The 21,800-nt window shown below is 35.6% G+C and overlaps 1 protein-coding gene across 2 annotated transcripts; it reads right to left on the bottom strand.

The window, feature by feature from the left end:
• Positions 1 to 311: 311 nt before the first annotated feature.
• Positions 312 to 21,741, bottom strand: LOC135693542 (tRNA (32-2'-O)-methyltransferase regulator THADA). Of its 2 annotated transcripts, none has more exons than XM_065212083.2 (26): positions 21,570 to 21,741; positions 19,847 to 19,941; positions 19,129 to 19,259; positions 18,633 to 18,729; positions 18,181 to 18,256; positions 17,637 to 17,669; positions 17,210 to 17,258; positions 15,242 to 16,904; positions 13,026 to 14,780; positions 12,370 to 12,430; positions 11,647 to 11,717; positions 11,434 to 11,556; positions 10,912 to 10,979; positions 9,873 to 9,968; positions 9,284 to 9,409; positions 8,565 to 8,693; positions 8,375 to 8,417; positions 7,589 to 7,704; positions 6,790 to 6,866; positions 5,528 to 5,946; positions 4,953 to 5,036; positions 4,207 to 4,250; positions 3,484 to 3,556; positions 2,878 to 3,055; positions 2,110 to 2,259; positions 312 to 1,519 (listed from the first exon to the last, which is right to left on the bottom strand). In XM_065212083.2, exons 1-26 carry the CDS (start codon positions 21,658 to 21,660, stop codon positions 900 to 902), a joined length of 6,468 nt encoding a protein of 2,155 aa, XP_065068155.2. In that variant the 5' UTR covers positions 21,661 to 21,741; the 3' UTR covers positions 312 to 899. The 2 variants fall into 2 exon arrangements, with proteins under 2 accessions (XP_065068155.2, XP_065068147.2); XM_065212075.2 differs by having other exon boundaries at positions 314 to 1,519; positions 19,847 to 19,944.
• Positions 21,742 to 21,800: the final 59 nt, after the last annotated feature.

Below are 21,800 nucleotides of genomic sequence, written 5' to 3'. Positions count from 1 at the left end.
GTGAGCCTAAGGTATCTTTCTCGTGTGCTCCTTACACAAAAGCGAGTATTTAGCCCAGAAGTATCAAGTCTGCTCTATTTGTCTTCCTACTTTCGGAAGATGAAAGTCACATTTGGAAGAATGTGCTTGTCAGTAGATTGTTGCGTATCTTCTCTAGAACAAAAATATACAGCCAGAAAGAAGAAACTGCAGCCACCTTTTGGCAGCAATGTAGCCAGGAAGGCTATTACTATTGTGAGGGGGGCGTCCTACGCTAGGGAATGTCTCTTCGCTTATCGTGGAACAACGCTGCCTAGAAATTTTCATGGTAAATCATGATAACAAAGATTTTGCCCCTCCAGCTCTTGTTTCTCCAGAGCCTGGAAAACATGGCGGGCATATACGGTCAATGACCGTGGGGAAGGCCAATGCTACCACGCCCAAACATTGCCTTTCTTTAGTATTTTGGGGAAGGATTTCTAAGTTTGTGGGAATTGCAAAAAGGAAGAACTAAACACTTTCAGGACTCTGTGTTCCTTTTTGTTTGTTCATTTCCATGGCAATATTTCAACCAACTATGAACAATGAAAGATTTCAAGCACAGGAAACGCATTTTTCTCTCATTTAACTATAATATTCTCATCTAAAAATTTTCACGATATAAGAAAATTTAACTCAGATTCGTAAAACAATTCAAATTAGAAGTTCCTATCTCATTAAAAAGTCCCCAATGCAATACCGAATAATATTAATCTTTGAAATTTCAATTAAAAACGGTAACAACGTGTGTGGTTATATCTTAAAAAGAATTATACAGATTGAGTACACATTTCGCTAGAAAACTGCAAGAATACTGACGTTTCCACATCAAGGAATATCCATTGTCGATTCTTCAGATCTTTGAAAATTTCGAGGGTTTTTCACTCACCACAAATCCACTTTGCAGTTTGTAGATGGCTGACAAGTGCGTAATTTTCTATTGTATATCCTTCTGAAAGGAGCAAGTCAATTTTTCTACACAGAGTACAAAAATCCTTTTTTGTTTGTAAAAATGCTGCATCTGTATCAAGCGCCAACAAAATGCAAAACCCCATGATAATTTGACACGATGTTTTCATCTCAGATTTTGCCAAAAACAAATTTGGGTTATCGATGTATTTGTTGATTGCCAGTTTTATGTATGTTGCATACCCTCTGCTGATCAATTTTGGGCCTAAATTCTTCAAGCAAATCATGTTTTGAAGTTCCTCAAACACAATATGCCCAAGCGTCAAGTCCTCTTTGTAAGAATTGGCTTCGCCTTCTTCAAAAACGACCACGCCATTTTCTTTATCTTTTTCACCTAAGGCGTGGATTTTAGGATGTTCCTCTGACGGCGGCCTATCAGCAATTAGCGAGACAAAATCAGCAGACTTGCCAAGTATAAGCGACATGAAGAAGTTGCAAACTTTTTCTGGCAGATCAGAGTACAATCCAGATAAAGACTTGATAATGACTTGCAGCATGTAGCTTGGCTGAACACAAAATCCAGGTGGCAAAGCTTAGTATAAAGAACAGAAATAAATAAATTATTACGATCCCATTGATGTTATGCGAAATATCATACAGAATCAATCAGCAAAAGGCATAAAAAGCTATTTTGTCGAATAAGCGAGGGTTTGGAACTATCGTGGGGTTGAATTCAGAGGTGCATTTGTAGTTTGGAAACTATTTGTATTTTAAAAGATAAAAAATAATACAGCAAGTAACCCAGTGTTTCTAAAAAATCAATAATGTTCCATTTCCTTCAAACAAGATATTATTTCCTGAACTCTCTTCTTTGAAAACATTTTCGTGCATAGTTTCATATAGAGTGCAAATGCACGTTGGGAGGAGGGAAAAGAACACTCGTCTCATTGTTTTCTAAAATTTGTTTCATAGCTTTAAAAATTTTGCCTTGTGTATAGCCTCATGGAGGCACATTTTTTGGCAAGAATCAGAGAAAAAAGCGAGGAGGGAGACGCTGGAATGACGACATCCTTGGCGGAATTCTTGCTGCAGAAAGTAAGCATCCCGGACGATTTTGGAGGTTTTTAAGGGTATCACAGATCACGTTGAACAAAAACTAGACAGAAAAAAACGATAACTCACTTGTACATCGTGCAAAAGCTGCAGAATCTTGCTGAGGGTATAATTTACATATGAATTGGAAAATACTAGCAGAAACTGAGCAGCGAATTTCTGAATCTTCGTCTTGAATCAAGTCTATAATGCATTTCCAGTATTTGAATGCCAGTTCGGCTGAAAGAACGAAAAAATAACTTTGAATATATAGCCTAAAATAAAAACAATTCATTTTTGACTGCTTGAAATACTGAAAATTTTGAATATACTAACATCGAGCTTGAAATACCGAAATACTGACGGTGAATTGCTTTAGATACTGAAAATGCTTGAAAAGAGATCCTCCTGAAAAAGGATCTTTTTTCATAAAAATAAAGATGTTGCATAAGTACGTAGTATTCTGGCAGCCAAAAATATAAGCATGTACCGTTTCACTTTGAAAAAATACCCCTGGCTTTCTTTAAATTTTATACACTTTTATGGGGTTTTGATCAATGAAGGCGTTTTTCGAACTGTACGTTTAAGGAAAATAGAACGAAAATAGTCAATACTGCAAAAGACTTTGGTTTCGATTTTCTTAACGAAATATCAGAAAACAGCAAAAAGCATCAAAAAAATTCAAAAACATTGGATGAAAAACAAATGGGAATCTTTATCACATTTCAAAATTTTCAAGAGGGTGTTCATTTGAGGGCATCAAAAAGAAGAGGGGCTTTACTAAGAAGTACTCAAATAACAGTAAACTAAACACTGACTTCCTTCTTAAAGAGTTGACAACTTTCTAAATTCACTCACAACTTTCAGAATCAATAAGTTCCACATCTGTCATGAAATCAATGTAATTTTCACTGGCAATAACTTTTGCAGATTCCATACGAGTAAGGAGACTCTCCTCTGGCCGGCAGAAACTGCTCACGAAATCAAACATTTCAGCCACACAACTAAAAGCTGTAGATTTTACCACATCTCTCATCTACGGTTCAAGCAAATAAACTAAACAAAAACAAGAAAATGACTTGAGAAATCTTATCAATAGATTTTGAGTGTGAAACAGATAATTTTCAAAGTCTCGCCAAAAATACTTTTCTTCTAGTTATCATATCTAATTTTGTAATAGTATTTCCACTCTAACAAATCTTAAAATCAAAACCCTTTGATAAAGCAAAGTGTTTTCTGCTACGTAAAGAAATCAAATATAAATTAAAGTTGTCTACACGGCTGTCAACGACTTGCTAAATTTGTAAAGTCAAATTTTGAAAATCTGTGAATTTTTTGCTGCAATAAGATTGATGAAACTCAATATGTGTAGAAACATGTCTGGTAGAAGAAGCATTCTATTTGTAAGGCCGCTGGTCAAATTCTTCAAAAAATTTTCTTGGCTTCAAAGATCATTTAACTCACCCGCTTCATTGAATTATGTAAACCACAAATCAAGACTGTAGTGAACATTTGAACAGCAGCATTCAACGACTCGCTGTAATGTAAAACATCCACGCTAAGAATAGTTCTCCCTGTAGCTCTATATTTCTCTGATTAATATAACTCAGCGAAAGAGTCTTGGACATCTTAACGAACCCCGACCGCCCAACCTCCCCTCCCCCACCCAACACCACCCCCCAACACTAAGCTTACCATTTTTAGATATCTATATTTCAGTATTGGCCAAAATCAACCTGGAAGAGTTGGTCTGCGAATTAAGTCATTTAAATATCAATACCAATCATTCATTGCAACCGACTATAACAAATAAATAAACACTGTGTTTTGTATGGAAAATTTTACAGAGGGCATTTTGAACGAACCAATAAAAAAACAGACAGTTACACTTGAATAGCCTTTGTTAAACCATATTTAGCTTTAATATCATAACAGTACTTTCAGTGGATTTTGTTGATTGGCAGCTGTATTTTGATCAATGGGATTCGCCGTCAGACATTCGCAGTGATCTTAGCCATTTTAATCCGTGACCAGAACCAGCAACTGGTTTTATAAACTTAAGTGGAATTATTTACTTCTTTCATCTAAATTCCTACGCAAGCGGTCGATGCATTCAGTTAAAGACAGCCAAACTGAGGTTAAAACACACATCTAAAAGGTGAATAAACACTAAAAAAGGAAACTTACCTCTTTTTACTTGGCTGAAAGTTTGCTTGGAGACACTTCCACACCTGAACAATGATGAAATCGTTGAAAGAATAAACATCAGGGGAAATCTATGACAGCTTTATTTTTAAGTGAATATAATATACTCAAAGAGTTCGCAGCTTACGTTTAGGTCGTTATCCGATTCTAAGGATTGTCAGGAGAAAAGTGCTTGATAGGGTAGGTGATCGATAGGTGATGAGCTTATCGAAACTGTTTTCACACTAACAGAATCAAAAGAAGAGCAAGAGTAATTTAAAAGAAATCCTCTACAAAGTAAATGAGCAAGAGCAAAACACAGACCAGAAATAACGTAAATGCCCAAATAATTCTAGGTGTCAAGTGATGGGCTTCTTAGCTTACATAAATGATTTACAGTATAATTCAATGAATATTTTGACATTCTTTTTAGCTTTAACTCTGTTTTATAGATGTTGCCAAGTATAAAATCGATACAGACTTAGATGGTGAACTAAATAAAAAGAGGTTGCTACAAATCATATCGGTTAAACACAGAAAATATGAACCCTATTTTGAGAAATTAGGAATTACTTTTGCATACGAATTTCAAATATGAATTTCATTAATCAGAATGTTTAATAGCTAAGTATATGAACTGCTATATAAAAATATTGCTAGTTTCTCATCAGGAATGTGTAAGTTTTTAAATAGCCACGTAAAAAACGGAAAAGGAGACTACAATCATTTTTGGTAGAAAAGATGTTTACCTGCATACAGTCGAAATATTTCCCACTTTCCATGATCCAGGGAAAGTTTTTTGAATGGGACGATGCTAGAAGTGCATTGCAAATCTGCAGCAAAAAAAGGATTCAAAATAAATTGTTTTCATCAATAGTTTTTCAAAATTAACGCCCTTTGGTGGGGGTGGGAGGTGGGGGTACATACAGATAGTAAAATATTACGAGGTCGGGACAGCAAAACTGTATAGATATTTGTTTGTACTATTACGTGTTTCACAATAAATATTACAGAAAAGCTTATTTCCAATTATGAGAATAATGTCAAATGTGCACTACGACTATCAATCTCATCAACCATTTAAGGAGAAAAATATGGAACTGCACACTCAAAGCAATAAATACTTTGACGAGAGTAAACTTGCAGGGTTTGTCCCATACCAGGCAACAGGTTACTTTTATGATGAAACTCAGAAAAATGATTTCATCTTTGCTGATTTCATCAAGTTGAAAAACATGTTTGTATCAATATAACGATTTTGCCCGACAGTTCTGAGTGTGTGAACAAATTTCCGAGCAAATTCATGGAAAAAGGTCGCACTAACCTCAGCCAGACATTCAACCTCCGTCTCACTCTTGAGTAGCCTCTCTTGAAGACATAAGGTTACAGCCTCTTTTTGAATTTCAGATTTTCCATCCTTGCAAAGCCAGTGCAAAACTAACTCCCGAACGTCATAAAAATCAGATTTCAACAACTTTAAAACAATTTCCAATTTTACTACCTCTGCGTCACGGCCATCGGTTACAAGATGCTTGAAATTATGATATTTCAAGCACTTTTGGAGGAAAATGGAACAATTTTTCCTGAGCAGTTCGTACCCAACGCTCCTTTTCAGTGACTGAAGTGAGACTGCTTGTATACTTGACAACCCTGATAAATGCAACTCATCGAGTGCTGCTTGAAAAGAAGCTTCAATAATGTTTAGGAAGGAATCGCGCACATAAGGGGACAAGGAATGCCAATCTGAAATGTAACAGAAATACGTAGTCATACATTTAACGGAAAAACGTTTATAACTAATCACTACTGTAAACAAAAAATGCCAAGATAAACGGCAAACTTCAACACTTCCATAATTTGAAACACTTCCACGACAGTTCTTCTTCATTCTTGAAGGCTCTTGCGCAACCGGAATGCATTGCGACTTTATTTTCAAAACTGGCCTAATTTTGTACAGCATGAAAATGCAAAACACAATCAATTTCTCAAGACAGGCGTGCCGGCTGCGCAAAAGCCTTTAACTTAGACAGAACAAAAAAATAAATATATCAATTAAAATCGAAAACTTCGGGAACGTTCCAAGGTGTGTTAGAAAGCGAAAACTTCAATAGCAAGCAGTAACCATAAGCATAGTTGATAAGAGACCAAGATAAAACTTTTCACAAAGTCTGCCACAAAAGCTGGTTATTATGCTCTCTGCCGAAATATTTATCGCGAAATTCAGCCGAGCTTGCATGGTCGACGCCAACTCTAATTGTCTGATTTATCCAGTAAGACAATTAAGACAACCCCTTTCCTGATTACAAGCAAGCCACTTAATTTAAATAACGATCAATGTAGGTAAATTATACCAGGAAAAATTTTTTAAAATAATTAACGACGTTTCGAGCATAGCCCGTTATCAAGTGATAAAATATAGCGTTTTTGACTTGATAACGGGCTATGCTCGAAATGTCGTTAATTATTTTAAAAAATTTTTCCTGGTACAATTTACCTACATTGATCGTTATTTAAATTCATCATATTGTACCGCACGCATTTTAGTATATTTAAGCCACTTAATTTGATTGCATAGATCCTTATTACCTTCTCCGTTAAGCTCCATGATTGTTGCATTTATTAATTCAAAGAAAAGAGCTTTGTTGAAGCTGCAGAGGTTGTCGCTAAAATACAAAAAGTTCATTAGTTGAAATTGACACTTAGTACAGGAGCGCTTTAAATTGCAACTATGGGTTCACGCTCTACTATAAAACAGACAATTTCACAGCAATGTTTATCTATTTGAAAAGCCATGATTTCGTGGACCAAACTATCTGATAAGAAATTTTTTATAAGATTGAGGTTTCTCATTCCTTGCAAACAAAAACAAAACAAGAGATAATAGATACGAACATTTTTTCAAATATCATAATCTATGATTGTCTTTACAAGTTTTAACTTGAATCTATTCTGAAGCATTCTTCAGTATTCACAGACGTCAGGGTTTATGTGACCCCTGGATAAATGATGGATATCGAGCACATGACCAAAACCATTCCCACCTGAACATAGCAACCTTAATTACATTAAGGGAGCTTTTATTTCAAAAGTATAAAAACTCTAAAAAACAACATTTGAAGATGGCACGAAATAAAGAAAGCATTCCATACTGAAGCACTTTTCGTCCGACACTCTTCAGAGTATACTGAAGAGACAATTTGTGTACTTAATTTATATGCTCATATATTGTCGTTATTTGGACAAAGTACCACAGACGAGCAAAATATTTTGTTGAACGTTTACTCAAACTCTAGCTTGAAACACTTGTTAGAATAACATGATTTCGTTTCGTCCTTTTAATATGTAGTGTTCACACAAAAAATCAATGAAACCATTTGAACCGTACCTTGATACCAGCCATAAGTGATCTCTAAAGGATAACAAAGGCCCATCAATTATTTGCTTTTTTAATGACGATGACACGGTCCTGTCTGCCATTTTGCCACGCAATAATTCTTGTATCTTGAAATAACGGAGTAGCAATCAAAATTGATCAAATGACCTTTAATGAATCAATTCAAATAAACTTGTTCATAGCATTCTAAAATATCTTTCTTCAAGCCCTTTAGATCAGACCTTGAAGATGGTTGCTAATGCCAGCTATTATAAGACAAACAAGATGGAGAAAATCAACCTACAAAGTCATTTTACAGAGCCGGAATAGCATAGCCAACACGATATGGGAAACCTCTACCCGGACAGCCAATCTTTCACTTGGGAGAAGGTAATACAGGCAGATTCTTACAATAAGACCGATAATCTTATCTATGTATAATTGGATGTCAATGCTACTATTAAAAGGAAACATGAACAACAATTACTCCTGCCTCCAATGCTAGCTGCAAAAGTCAATAAGTAGCTTCATAAAGATGTAAACTTTGCATGCTATGTTCCTGTTTTTCCGTCCTACCTTTTGCGGTACCTAAGCTATTTGGCAAAGAACAACTTTAAGAGGCGAGGCACTATTCCTGGCTTTCCAACAGACATGATAATTAGCCTTCCCGATTGTTCTGTTACAATCTCGATCCTTTTATAAACGTCAAAGATATGTTTTATAATGCATTAAAGCTATATGAAGTTCCATACAACATCCTGGTAATTTCAAACTCTAAGTAAATAAAAAGACACAAACCTGTAACAAACAGCCGTTTATATGATTATGACAGATCTTTTTGCTACAGAGGAAACAACACGCTAAGTTAATATTAAATTTCTAGTTAGCAACAAACAAAGAGACAATGCACTTCTACGCAAAATAAGCATATAACATAATATGAAGAGATAGGGGTCATCAAAAATCATATCTCAAAAATTGCTCTCACTTTATTCCATCAGTTGGCAAATTACTGATTAATGATTGGACAGTCTCTACAAGTTCTCCTGGCGTCACAATTGAAGCTAATGCCCTGGCGGCCATTGTTCTGGTTTTATAGACCCCGCTTCTTCCACACCTATGAAAGAATAAATAAGAACTTCTAGACGATTATTATGATATACATACATGTATGTATAGAAGTTACTTATTACAAATAAACCAATCAAGTAGACTATCGAAATATGGATAGCATTAAATGAATATTACCATATAATGAAAAACTAATACTTTTGACATATTTATTGACTTTAGCTGCAAGGACGAAATATCCATATAAGCTTTGATTTATCAAGGGAACGTATCATGAAGAATAACTCATCTAAATGTATGTGATCTTGGTGTCAAAAAATCCAAACAGGAGTTTACAGTGCCTTAACACAAGGTTCAATTCCGTAACATCATATAAACAAAAAAAAGTGACCAAATAGTATGATTGTAAAAGTGGACCCAAAGCATAGTTAAGAAATCTTTAAACGACAGCCCTTAACAGTATACAGACGAATAATGATTAAAAGTAAGCAGAAAACTAAATCCACGTGCAGATGGAAAGAAACGTGAGAGGAACAATAACGCTTGTCGTGACGGCTTTCCGTCATATTCCGAGAGAACAATACAACTCCAAACTCTAAAAAACATTGCATTTTAGGTTGATTGAATGTCTTTTACCGCTGGATATGTGGTGCGAAGGCACGTAACTTCATCTTTGAATCGTTTCCATCCATTGAAGAAGGATAAAGATGCGAAAGCAACAACAGCAACGGAAAGACACTTGGGTGCAGATGGATCCTATTGCTATAACGATAAAAGACAGAGGTAGAAAACAAGAGTTAGTTCATTTTGAACTTTTGACTGAGTGCTAAAATGCTGGAATCTTCGGTAGATCGAATTTTCAAAGTTAAGAAAATTTAAAGTCAAATTTTCTTGTATAAACATACAGTACAGAAATATGATTATAAATGCAGCCTTTGATTTAGTGACAAAGCTTAAAGCTAAATTGATAAAGTTCAATAAACAACCTATTGCTGATATGTCTCAAACGATTTTCTTTCTTGTGCAAAGATTCTGTTGTCAGTAATGAGATCTGCTTTAGCTAGAGCTTAATTCCTTTCACCTTCTATAAACTATAGCAATAATTTTTTTTATTTCAGCTGACTATCAACTGATTTCTACTGTATGTTACAAACAAAAACAGGTCGTCAGAAAAATATTAAGAGCGAATAAGAAACAGAGGAATGACGAATTACAGACAGCATACCTCTGAGAAGAAAACTGTTCTGCAACAACTTCAATTTCCGTTTTCATAAAAGAGTACATGGCTGGAAATCTTGAGAAGAATTCATTTCCACTCATTCTGTAAAAACAAACTAGTGTCTTATGTTTGGAAGTCCGCAATGGATTAACTTCTAAATAAAAGGTCTTGCAATAATATCATCGTTAGTAAATCTACACAACTAAAGTATACTGGACATTGTGATATGAGTGTATTAGATATGTGCTTACAGAATTTACAGTAATCTGCATCTAAAAAATATTAAAGATTAAAAAAATTGAATGGTGGTATAAAAGTGGTCAAGAGATATCAATAGCAGATATCAATAGCTCAGTCACTATAAAATAACTATAAAATACATCGTCTTCTCCATAATTATTCATTCAATACAAACAAAACAATTACGTTTTGTGACAGGTCATCTTTGACAAGAAAAAGGATAACTCAGGAGATAACAGCATGTTGGAAACAATTCAAAAAACCTTTTGACAATATGAATATAAAAACTTGGATGACGGCCATAAAATGATTACGCACTATTAACACAGAAGAAGACTAAAATGAGACAAAAAGAAAGAATCACAATCGATTAGCTCTTTCGTCTTTGTTCCTCCTGTTTGCATGGGGTCAGGTCTGCTGACTTCAATGTTTCAATAAAATGTTTCATATCACTTTTTATAAACGTTCAGCTTCCTCATTCACATTTTGGAGACCAGGTGGTCTCAACTAGCAATCAACTTAGATAGAGAAGATCGACGTTCGCAGGCATATCAAGAAGTTGACATTGAAAAGCCATTTTGAGTGCAAATAAAATTATGCTCAATTATGCAATCAGCTTGTAGTTTTTGAAATAGTGTACGAAACTTGTTGCTAGCCTAAATATTAAGTAACGAAATCCGGATCTGGTTTCTAAATTTTTGTGTAAAAACCTCTTTTGGCTGTTTCCGTAATATAGTTTGAAATGAGGCAGATCTCATTTGTCAATAAAATACACACGAGAAATCAAAAGTAAAAACGACTTTACGGGAACTTCCTCACGCCAAACACCCTGGACATCAATGCACTGAACAGCAAAGTACAAGCATTTCTTATCTAAAAATAAAAACTTTCGTTTAAAAGCAAACTCCATAACTAATTATAGCACTTCAAATAAACTGAGTGCCTTCCTCTAGCTATTGCTCCAGTATTAGTTCTAGTTAAAAAATAATATTCTTCATTATTCTTTAGCTACCTTTTTTGGCCGTTTATACTACAATATCATCATAGAGGGAATTTGTGTAGCTGTAGTTTGAAAAAATTAAAAAAAATGATAATAAAAATGATTATCGAGCTCGTGGTCAGCTATCTAAAAATCCTGAAATTTTATTCGTTGTTTCACCGTCCTATCGTGCGAGCACCGAGAAGACAAGTTCGAAATTACACACAACAGCCTGGTTAAATATTCTTACAAAAAGCTACTTGACAGCATTACGGAAAAACAAGAAAAATCTCAATCCTGATCTTTGAAGTTTACAAAAGAGGACACCTGACATGAAAGAGCACTCACCGCCCAAATACTGGAGGAAAATCCTTTGACAGCGATCATCAAACCATCACTTGCGTAAGGAAAAACATCTTCGCCAAACTTAGAGTCTCGAAACATCGCTCGTAGAATATTGAGGGTGATTACCTTTGAAAAGAAAGAGAGCAGTAGTTTGAAATGTCAATATCAGTGACAGGAAAAAAAATGGAACAGCAAAAATATATCGATATCACATACCTTTTGTGAAATGACATCATCATTTGTCAAATCTAGTTTGCTTGCGACGGAGCGACTTAATTCAACCAAAACTATGAAAGAGTATTTATAAAATTGTTACCTCGAAACATCTAATGGAAACCTGAGGAATTGTTAAACTCCAAAATTCATAGGCTAGGCTATCGCTAAGGTCGTCTTTGCTATACAAAATATGAATAGAAATATAATGTTTTTCCGTATAACAGGAAAGTTGATGGTAATCAATGTTTTCTTCACGATATTTCTTGAATGCTTATATATCGGGAAAAATAGGAGCTGAACACTTACAATTTGCCTAAAAAAAACCTTAAGAAATGCTACTGTCAAAAAACGTATTAATGTAAATATACCACTTTTTAATGTTCATAAGCTTGTTACCAGTCATCAGCTTGCATTTTATACGAGAGGCAAAAATAGTCTAACAAAAAACGTGTTGTTAATCCTCTTGAAGCCCATGGACAAACACTTTCTACATAAGATGAGGTTTTGGTACAAGCGCGTGTAAGACCATCAACAGAACGCATACACAGCTATGGCTTCACCAACACAATGAACAAACGGAAGGAAAATATGAATTAGTTCGACATGGAACTTTATAATAGTTCGAATAAAATATTTTTAGCAGTAGCTACTCAACTTGGAGAATCCGAGAAGAACAGAGTAGAGCACGAATAAGGTGCTTTGTTTTGGGAAGTTTATACTCACCTTTCATTACAAGGTGAAAAGTCTTCCTCTTGTTGATAATTGGTTCTGTGCTGCAAATTGCCTGAAAAAGCCAGAAATGCAAAAATATCACACACATGCACTGAAAGATATAAATTGCAAATGGTGTACAGTGAAATTTTGCACTACGAAAGGCTTGTTTAAAAATAGGAATTTGAAAAGTCAAAGTTGGCAAGGTAAACAAAGAGAACTAAGAGAGTAGAACTAAGAGAACAAAGTAGCCAGTTTAGCTTCCATCACGCCATGCTCATTGTACCTTTTACAGCAATATTTCATAAAAGTTACTGCATTACCCATCGTCTAATACATGCTGTCATCTAGCATGCATTAATCCGAGGCAAAAACAAGAGTTTGCATTTTTGCAACACACAGCAATACAAGATTGCTCGATTTTGAAACAGAACACCGCCTTACTCCTGTTTTACTTCACAAATATTAATACTGGGCATCAATATAACTTAATGAATCTTTCTGACACGAATATGATCCTTAGCAAAGGACTTACTGGGTAGGCTCTTAGGTGGTATAAAATGTGAAATGATGTCATAGGGATAATCTGGTTAGGGAACCAAAAATGATTCTAAATAGCAGAAATTCACCTGTAAATCTTAGATAACACATGATGAAACATTACTTACGCTTATATAAAATGGGATCCCTGCGCTCCTTCGAGTTGAACAAAGAGCTGACGATGATGATACTGACCTCAAGGTTTCTAGTAAGTCATTTATCCATTTTGTTGGTAGAACTTTCAAGGACTCAAACTGGCATCGCCAAAAAGAGTCACAGACTTTTACAAAGCCTAAATAAGCCAATTCAAATGCACCAACATGACGGGATGACAACAGAATATCTATGAAAACATTGCCTATTTCAACGGCAATTTTTGACGAAAGAAGCCCTGTCGTAAGGTCCCTTTTGACATTATGTCTGCTCTCTGTTCTGCTGTTTTCAATTCCCACACTACTCTCCACCCTTGATGACTGAAAGTTGTCTGCTGGCTGCGAGACGTCAATTGACTCACCGTTTTTCATCACAACGTCCTCAATCATCAAACTCTCCTCGTCCCTTCCAAATGGTGTGATCTTTTCTTTCATATCCGTCGTGATACTTGGTGGCAGGAGGGGTTCACCTCGTTCCTTTTTGTCCTTGTTTGAATCCTCATAAATCGGAACAGAGTGAACAATGTCACCTAGCAACAATACTGCCTCTTTCATGGACCGCCAGCAACAAACAAGAAGCATTTGCGAGAGATGGGCCTGGGCCTCGACTTCTCTTATACTCGACTCTCTTTCTCCCAAAACCTCGGCGACCATGACATTGTGATCTCCTGCTTCATCGAGGCTACCTTCTGGCGCATTGCTTTGTATAACAGGTCCTACAACATCAGTGACTCTTAACGACATTGTAATTAGTTCTTTAATTAATGATTGCCAAATAATTTTGCTCCTAACCTTTTGTATTTTAACAGTCTTTAACAACTGCCTAATGCATTGTATGGTCCCATGCAATGGTCCCTCCAATGCTGCCTTCGAGAGTCCAGACTCAGCTATGCGCAACTGTTCATTTAGCTTTTCAGTCAAGAGTCTCAAAATTATTAGGTGTGCATGATAGAAACATTCTTTAGGGCCGCTATTATCGTAAAGCAGCTTGTACTTGCTGTTCAATGCAGCAACCGTCATTTTTTTTATACTTCCATTGGCTAAGAACTTCATGATCTCAGGAGCCGAGTTCGCCTCATCAGGTTGGGGGCTGTATGCCGATTGGAGCCCTTCTTCAAAAAGATTCAACAACTCATCGTGTGTAAAGGAAAAAATGTCACATGGTAGCATCATAAGAATCTCATTGGCTAGAGATCTGTTTACATCAAATGTATCGTGCAGGCAACTAATAAGTGTTCGGATGCGATCCTTGGAGAAAACGTCTTCTGTAAAAACTTGAAAAATATCACAAGCATCAGAACCAAGTGTATTCAATGCATCAGCATTGTTTAGATCTGTTTCTGAAATTACCTTGAAGATAGTCGCCATAATCTCCAGTGCTGTGACAATCCGCGGGAAACACGCATCTGTATGTAAACCAGAAAACAGAAAATCCAAAAGCCACTTAACAAAGGCCTTACAATCGAGCAGTTCTTTGCTCAACATACTTTCTCTGCTGCTGCTTTCGTCATTCAAAACAAGTGTTTCTGATGCCTTTTTTATTTGCTTGCATCGATCGGTTATGCGCGAGACAGCTTTCTTTATGCAACAAACAAATCGACTTCTGAACTTGGGGCTTTGACTCGTCATGTTAAGTGGAATAAAGAACTTCAGCAACCGAAAGTCTTGCTGCTGCAGGACCTCTGTGCTTTTGTTTGATTCGCAGATCAATGCCAAACAATCTAACCTTACCTTAAACGAAAAAATAGCAAAAATAAGAACAAAAACTACATTTAAAACTACATTTAAACTAGACTTAACAAAAATAAGAACAAAACCTACATTTAAAAAATTAAATATTGTTCATTCAAAATAAATACTCAAAAAATCCATAAAGCATATATCGAGTCAACACATATAGCATATTAAGAATTGATCACTTGCAAGGTACGATTAAACTGGTTATTCACTCATATGTCTAAACTCAACATTCCACAATTAGGCAAACCGACTAAGTAGTGGTCACTGGGAATTTGATGTAAAGTTCTCAGCAAGCCCGATCAAAATAATAAACTATCTTCTTTTAAAATATCACAGAAACACATACACAGAAAAAGCAAGTCAATGAAGAATGTTAGAATAAAACGAAGAATAATTTGTAGTGTTGAAGCATTTATCACAAAAATGAATGTCTTGCCAACTATTTCTCTAACCTGTTCATCAATATGGCACAAGCAAAGCTCCATGAATTCCATTCGTGCCAAACCATGCCAATAACTGACACAATCCACCCGTTTTGCAGCGAGATCCAGCTTGGCACAATCTCTAAGACCCCTGGCACATGAGAGGAAAACGATCGTTGTTATGACGTAATCCCGAGTATTCTCAAGGTCCCTGCTTTTCTCTAAAATCACGTTAATCAGGCCAGGGAAAGCCTTAAGCAACCCAGGAACTATATAGTCAGTAATATAGGTCCTTCGTATGCGATCACTTAAAGAGATAGCTTTGAAAACCGGCTCACACCAGATACGGAGCCAGCTGTCTCTTTGCGACTCATCTTTGCGGATTTCTGAAAAATGGCACGTTGCCGATTTCACGTACAAATCACAAATACACGAAGAAAGATTACAATCATTGAGGCAATCCAGCAAATCAAAGGGCAACGACTTTCGGATTTCTAAGAATTTCGTAGCGCTTATATGATCTAAAACACAGATCAATGACAAGCATTTGCTTCTGATTTTCAGATTTCCATGTAGCCAATTACCCAACAGCATGTTAATATGAGCTTCGGAATCCGGAAAAAGATTAATAATCTTGATAACCTTCTCCAGAGAATGTCTAACCTGGTGCCTTACTGCGTCAACTGGGTGATCCAAATAGCCATTCAATGTACGAAGCAGCTTGGGTGTTGTATCACAACTTGGCGAGTAAAACCCTAGATCTGTTGTTTCGCTTTCAACTCCAAGAAGTGCTTTACAATGGTTATATGCTTCTGTTGTCCAACAGTTCAACGACCTGAACGCATAAACGGTTAAGCCTTTCTCATTTACTGTAGAACAGATATCCAGTAAACAATCCAAGATCGAATCTGTAAAGAGAGTCCTCCTTCTTATTTCACTGTCACATTTGTCAGCCGAACCAATGGCCTCTTCGTCCAAACCTCTGTCTTCTATTTCAGATGGCCCACTACGCAAAGCTGAAGAAATTTCCAGGTTCGTCATTCTATGCCGCAAATCAATACCAGAATCGTGCTCATTTTTGGTCAGATATTCACCTTCAGAGTCTGCACAATTATGACTCGTGCTTCTTAGCCCTGGTAGATGCTCTTCAGTTGCTTGACCTAACTCTGACGAGATCGGTTCCCCATCATGTAGAATACTAGAATCGAGTTTGGTAATGAGACCATGACAAAGAATCAGTCTGGAAGAACGGAAACATTGTGCCTGAACCAGCTTCTCTAGAAGAATATCCACAATCTGCTCTTCAAGATACGCATTTTCACCATGCAGTATTTTCCCTTTAGGCAACAACTGCTTTCTCATTCCGTCTAATGATAAATTTTTCCATTCTATCAACAAAATCTCAATAAGGTTCTTTAAGCTCTTTTTTGGCAGCAAGAACTGTAAGGTAGCAACAACAGCCACTCCTGCCGCACTTCTACAATCCAACATAAAGTCATCGTTTTGTAGTATATCCAGGCAATACTTGAGAATCTCGTACAACGTGCTAGTATTTACTTTATTGCCGGGCGAGCTTATGTTTTTTCGCTTCTCCTCCAGCAATATGTTGCAATGTAAGATAGCAATTGTGGTTTTTATTGCACTTAGGCAGTTTGACATTGCATTTGACTGGATTTCCAACGACTTTGACAATCTAAAATAGAGGCCTGCTTTGTCACTAAGGAATGGGGTAAACATGTTTCAATTTACTACACTCCTCTCAGGAGCAATTACAAAAATATAAGATAAAACAGAACGAAAAAGTAGCAGTGGTCTTCAATATAGCAAACAAAAGGCATTCAGCCAAAACATAATGGAATGTGACTGCTTCCGAACAACACGTTATATGTTACTACCTCACTGCTCATTAATCCTGTAAACAGGCAGGAACTGATGGCAAGCAAGCAGGTTAGCTTGAAGCACGCTTAGAGGAAACTAAACAATTTGGAATCATCATACCTGGCATTAGGAATTTCTTGCGAAAGCAGCATCGTCAAAAACTGAAAGGCTGAAGAAAAAAACAGCTTAATGAACATTTTTTTAGGTTTATATGAATTTTTTAGATTTTGCAACAGAAAACCAAAAAATAAACATTTCACTGCATGCACAAAACAAAACGCGTTTTTGCATAATGGTCAAGAAGAAAGTTAAGTTAGCAATAACTGGGTTTTGGAAGAATAGTGTTCGGAGTTCAGGATTGAAATTGTAAAATTGAAATTGCAGATTTCTTTGTAACTTTATGGTACTAAGAGGAATGAATTCATGATTAAGCTTGAGACATGATGAAAATTCTAAAGGATAATCATCAGCCCTTTCTTCGCCAATCTGGTAAATATTTATGCAATTTATAAAAACAAAATAATTTGGAGATATAAAAACAACAAACCTTCATGACTACAATTGTTGATCACTTGCCTGCCTAAAAAATGAAAGATTTTAATTTCAATACAAAGTAAATTGTTACTTCATATAAACATTTTGAAACAAAATGAATTCCAATTCATTTCACATCTTGACCTGTTTTCAAGGTTTAGGCAAAATAACCATCTGATCTTCCTACACAAAACTTGCCTTAAAAACAGGGAAAACCTTTCTGGCTAACATGCTTAAATGCATGAGCATTGGTTTATAGAAAAGCTTGGATCTAAGTTGCTTCTGAAAAAAATTAATGCAATATGTCCTGCGCACCAAAGTTTTACAACTTTGACATGAAATCTCAACTTTTACATTGTCTGTACTGCAGTAAGTCTCAACCAAAGATCAGTACACAATAATTTTATTTCCCTCTCCCACCTTTATTCTGACCCTCCTTCTCATCACTGGCAGAAGATTTGAAACTCTAAAGATGAACTGAAAGATCCCTCAGATCTGTACTAATTGGACAAACGAGGAATAGTTAATCAAATCCCATGTTTACTTTCTGACATTACCTAGTGGAAAGTTTTCTGTGAATGCCATCAAGGTCTCAACAATTCTTCTGCCTTCAATTTGAGAACAAATACCATCCTTGTTAAAAGAAAAGTAAAAAGAATTATTGCCAAGATATTAAAATTGCTTGAACAACTGTAGGACATCTTATTGCTGTTTAACATTAGGTCTATTTCACACCAAGGTACCCAATTTCTGTCAGTGGTTTCTAAGTTAACAGAACACTTCACTTTCCAAACAGTCAACTCTATGGGTTGCAAAGTAGGAAAGGAAATGCTATGAAAGCTTAAAAAAAGCAAAAATATATATCTAACACGAAATAAAATCCATATTTAATGCACTGCGTGTTAAACATTTGACAAATATACCAATGTCTTAAAATATTAAATACTACTAGAAGGTAAATGATGACTTAAAATGTCAGAAGAATTTTAAAAGAATGACTAAATCTTACCTTGAACTCGCATGAATTTCTTAATTCTTCTGACAAATTTTTTGTCAAATATTGAATTACTTGTTGAGTAGACCATTCCGGAAGCGTATGAAGAATGCTAAAATACATTAGGTTTGGCACAATTAGAGATTTAAAAAAATACTTTGATTGCTATCAAAATGAAATATCTATGATCTGCAATTGGCATGTGTTGGAAACAGACAAAACAGATGTTAATCAAAAACTTACAAACTTATGAAAATCAAGAAACATGTTAGTCTTAACTACAATGTATCATATCACACTCAACTGTGGTAGATATTTGTCAAAATATTGTGCACAAGGGTGGACAATATTTTCAAAAAGAATTATATATTATTTATTGCTATAAGATAAAAAACAAAAATAAATTTCCAAACTCTATGGGGGTATTTCTGTGCTATCTGCTGTAATTGTACCAAACACTGCTTATTAAATTTTATTAAACATTAAATTGTGACTGTGAGCACTGAATTACCTTGTAATTGCTCTCCTTGCTGGGTGTTTTGACTTGCATTTGATGAATAAATAAGCAAATGAATCAAACAGGACTTTAATCAATGTGTCATTACCGCAAGTGGCAAGCAACTCTTTCAACTGATTCCCAACCTAAGAAATAAATGTTTGTGCTGCAAGGTTGGGATGGTCTTTGGAATTACACTGGCAAATCTCAGTTAAATCTAGCAAAATACCTTTGGTTTTGACATTTCAGAGATCTTTTTCAAATTGATACACTTTTACATATATAAATATGGGGTGATGTTGGCCAAGGAGTCTGGCTCCCAATAATTTTTTAGAAATTAATAAAATGCATTTTGTTCTAAAAAGGTCAGAAGTAGTACCCTTCTTCAGGATTAAGTGCTCATTTTCTAAAGGGCGGGTGACTGCTGCTTGAAGATCTTTCTCAACAAAGAAAAAGATTAAGACTGAGTGACTGGGATAGAACAGATTTCCTTACTTCGTGAACGGGTGGGCATCGCATGCATACTTGCTGGTAACACTATTTTGGTGACTTTGGTCCTTAGTCCCGCAAAGTAACCACTTCTTCCCTGTTGTTCTACCAAACAAACTAACTGGATTCTTGGTCAGTAAGACATCATTTACTCCAAGAACACTATACTTGCAATCTTCACAGGCTAGCAATTCCCAAAACAAGCTTCAAATAAAGGTACACAATAGGTGCTATAATATAGTACCTCTTTTAAAATAGCAATTTGTTCAAGACCATTTTGTTCCGCATCTTTATTCATACAAATCTTCAAGAGTGGTGCCAGACTGCTATCATCACTGTCTTCTAGAAATAATAGCAAATAGATAAGGAAATGCCAAAAACAAAAAAAGAGGTTTTACTCTGTGGAAGCTCTATGTGGGCAAAATACCACATGAAAAGTAGTTTGTTTAATTGCTTTTTTATTTTATCTAAATGATTTGTAAAGTTTGACTTCTGTCAGTCAAAGTAAATTTCAAGCATGAAAAATTTTATTAAAAGGCGAAGCAAATGATAATAAAAACATCTTTGTAGCTACGCTTTTTGTAAACAAAAGTTTTAGAAGGGTCAAGAACTCTCCATGTTGTCAACTTTAATGAAACTTTTAAGGTTCTAGACAGCAAATAAAGCTAAGATTAAACTGTTCTTGTCTAACAAGAATGAAGAAGAATTGTTTTGTCTGCCAAGTCAGACCTTTCCTGGAGACCCAGACTATAGCCTTCGCCCACGTAAATCTCATGCTAAAATTCTCATTCAATTCAATGTTCTCATTCTCAAAGCAATGTTCTCATTCAATCCAGACAAAAAGAAGATGTCCGTTTCTTTTGACAATAAATGTTAATAAACTTAAATATTCTCTGCTAAAACTAGCAATGGAATAGGAAATGAGTGTGCAGGCAAGGAATAACAGGGCGGTGTAAAATAGTAAGAATGAGACACAACACTGTCTAAGACAAAACTTTTCTTTTTGAAGTCACAAAAAAAGAATTATTTCACCTGCAAACAAGCAAAAGCAGAAACAGCATTGTATTAATAATATCCTCATTATTTTATAAGAAACTCCCTATAAGAAACCAGTACCGGGGAAATGGAAAAAATTAAAAAATTTCAGTATCTGGAGCAAGAAAATTAGGAAACAATTGAATTTTGAAAAAGGTAAAACCTCAGAAATTTCCTTCAAATCCACCAATATGGTGGGCTGGGTGGCAGAAACATTAGACCTAAAGAATGAAAATATACTTCCCCCATCTAATTACACCACAAGAAGGAAGCAAATACTGTGTTAAGAAACTGGAGTACACAGCGCAACATTGATCTTCATTTATTACAAAAAGGAGCATAGTTCAGTTGTCTATTTTTGAATTTTTTATAAAAATCAACTTTATCTTAAGATAGCCCATTAATAATATCATATTGCTCTTTTTAAAAAAAGATGGTTCTCATTGGACCCTATTAAGAAAATCTGTGTTCCAACAAAAAACTTTGCCATTATACACAAAAAATTAGATTTTGTCAATTTAAGGAGTAGTAATGCATTAGAAATTGTCTTTATAAAGTTAACAATGTTTACAAGTAGGCAAGGCAATATATTTATTGCCATGTATATACTGAAATATAAATAGATAAACAATAAATTCTGCAAGGGCTAAATAGTCCAAGCAGCAGGGGTCGTTTAAAGCTTCTGGGCTTTTTCCAGGAAAAGCCTGACCCAAGTGGCTCCGGGAGCAGAAAATAGGAATGAGAGGGCCAAACATAGTTCTTTTCAACCAATTTGCACACTTCCGTGCCTCAAGGAGACAAAAAAATGCCTGTCTGAATCAATTGTAGGGCCACCCTGGCATGGGCGAGATCTAAGCAAAAAAATGCCACAGAAAGTTACAGTACATACAGGTCACCATCTATCGATGTCATCTTTAGGAGATGCAAATTACCTTGTTTAAGCTTTGATTCCAGAACATACAAGGCTTTATTTGTAAAAGCACTGTGTAAGTGCCTATCTCCTTCTTTCTTTGACCGTTTCATTTTCTTAAAAACATTTTATTTACCAGATCGGGTCTTAATCATGCAAATACACGTGAGTTAATATGGCGGCAATACACCACTTCGACGGACCGCGGCCTCGTTTTGTTCCGGGGACTGGGCCGAGTTTTGGGGTGAAAGAT

The sequence above is a fragment of the Rhopilema esculentum genome, chromosome 10 (assembly GCF_057945365.1).
Source record: "Rhopilema esculentum isolate cy_ngs chromosome 10, ASM5794536v1, whole genome shotgun sequence".
NCBI lineage: Eukaryota > Metazoa > Cnidaria > Scyphozoa > Rhizostomeae > Rhizostomatidae > Rhopilema > Rhopilema esculentum.
This window is presented reverse-complemented; position numbering and strand designations above follow the sequence as displayed.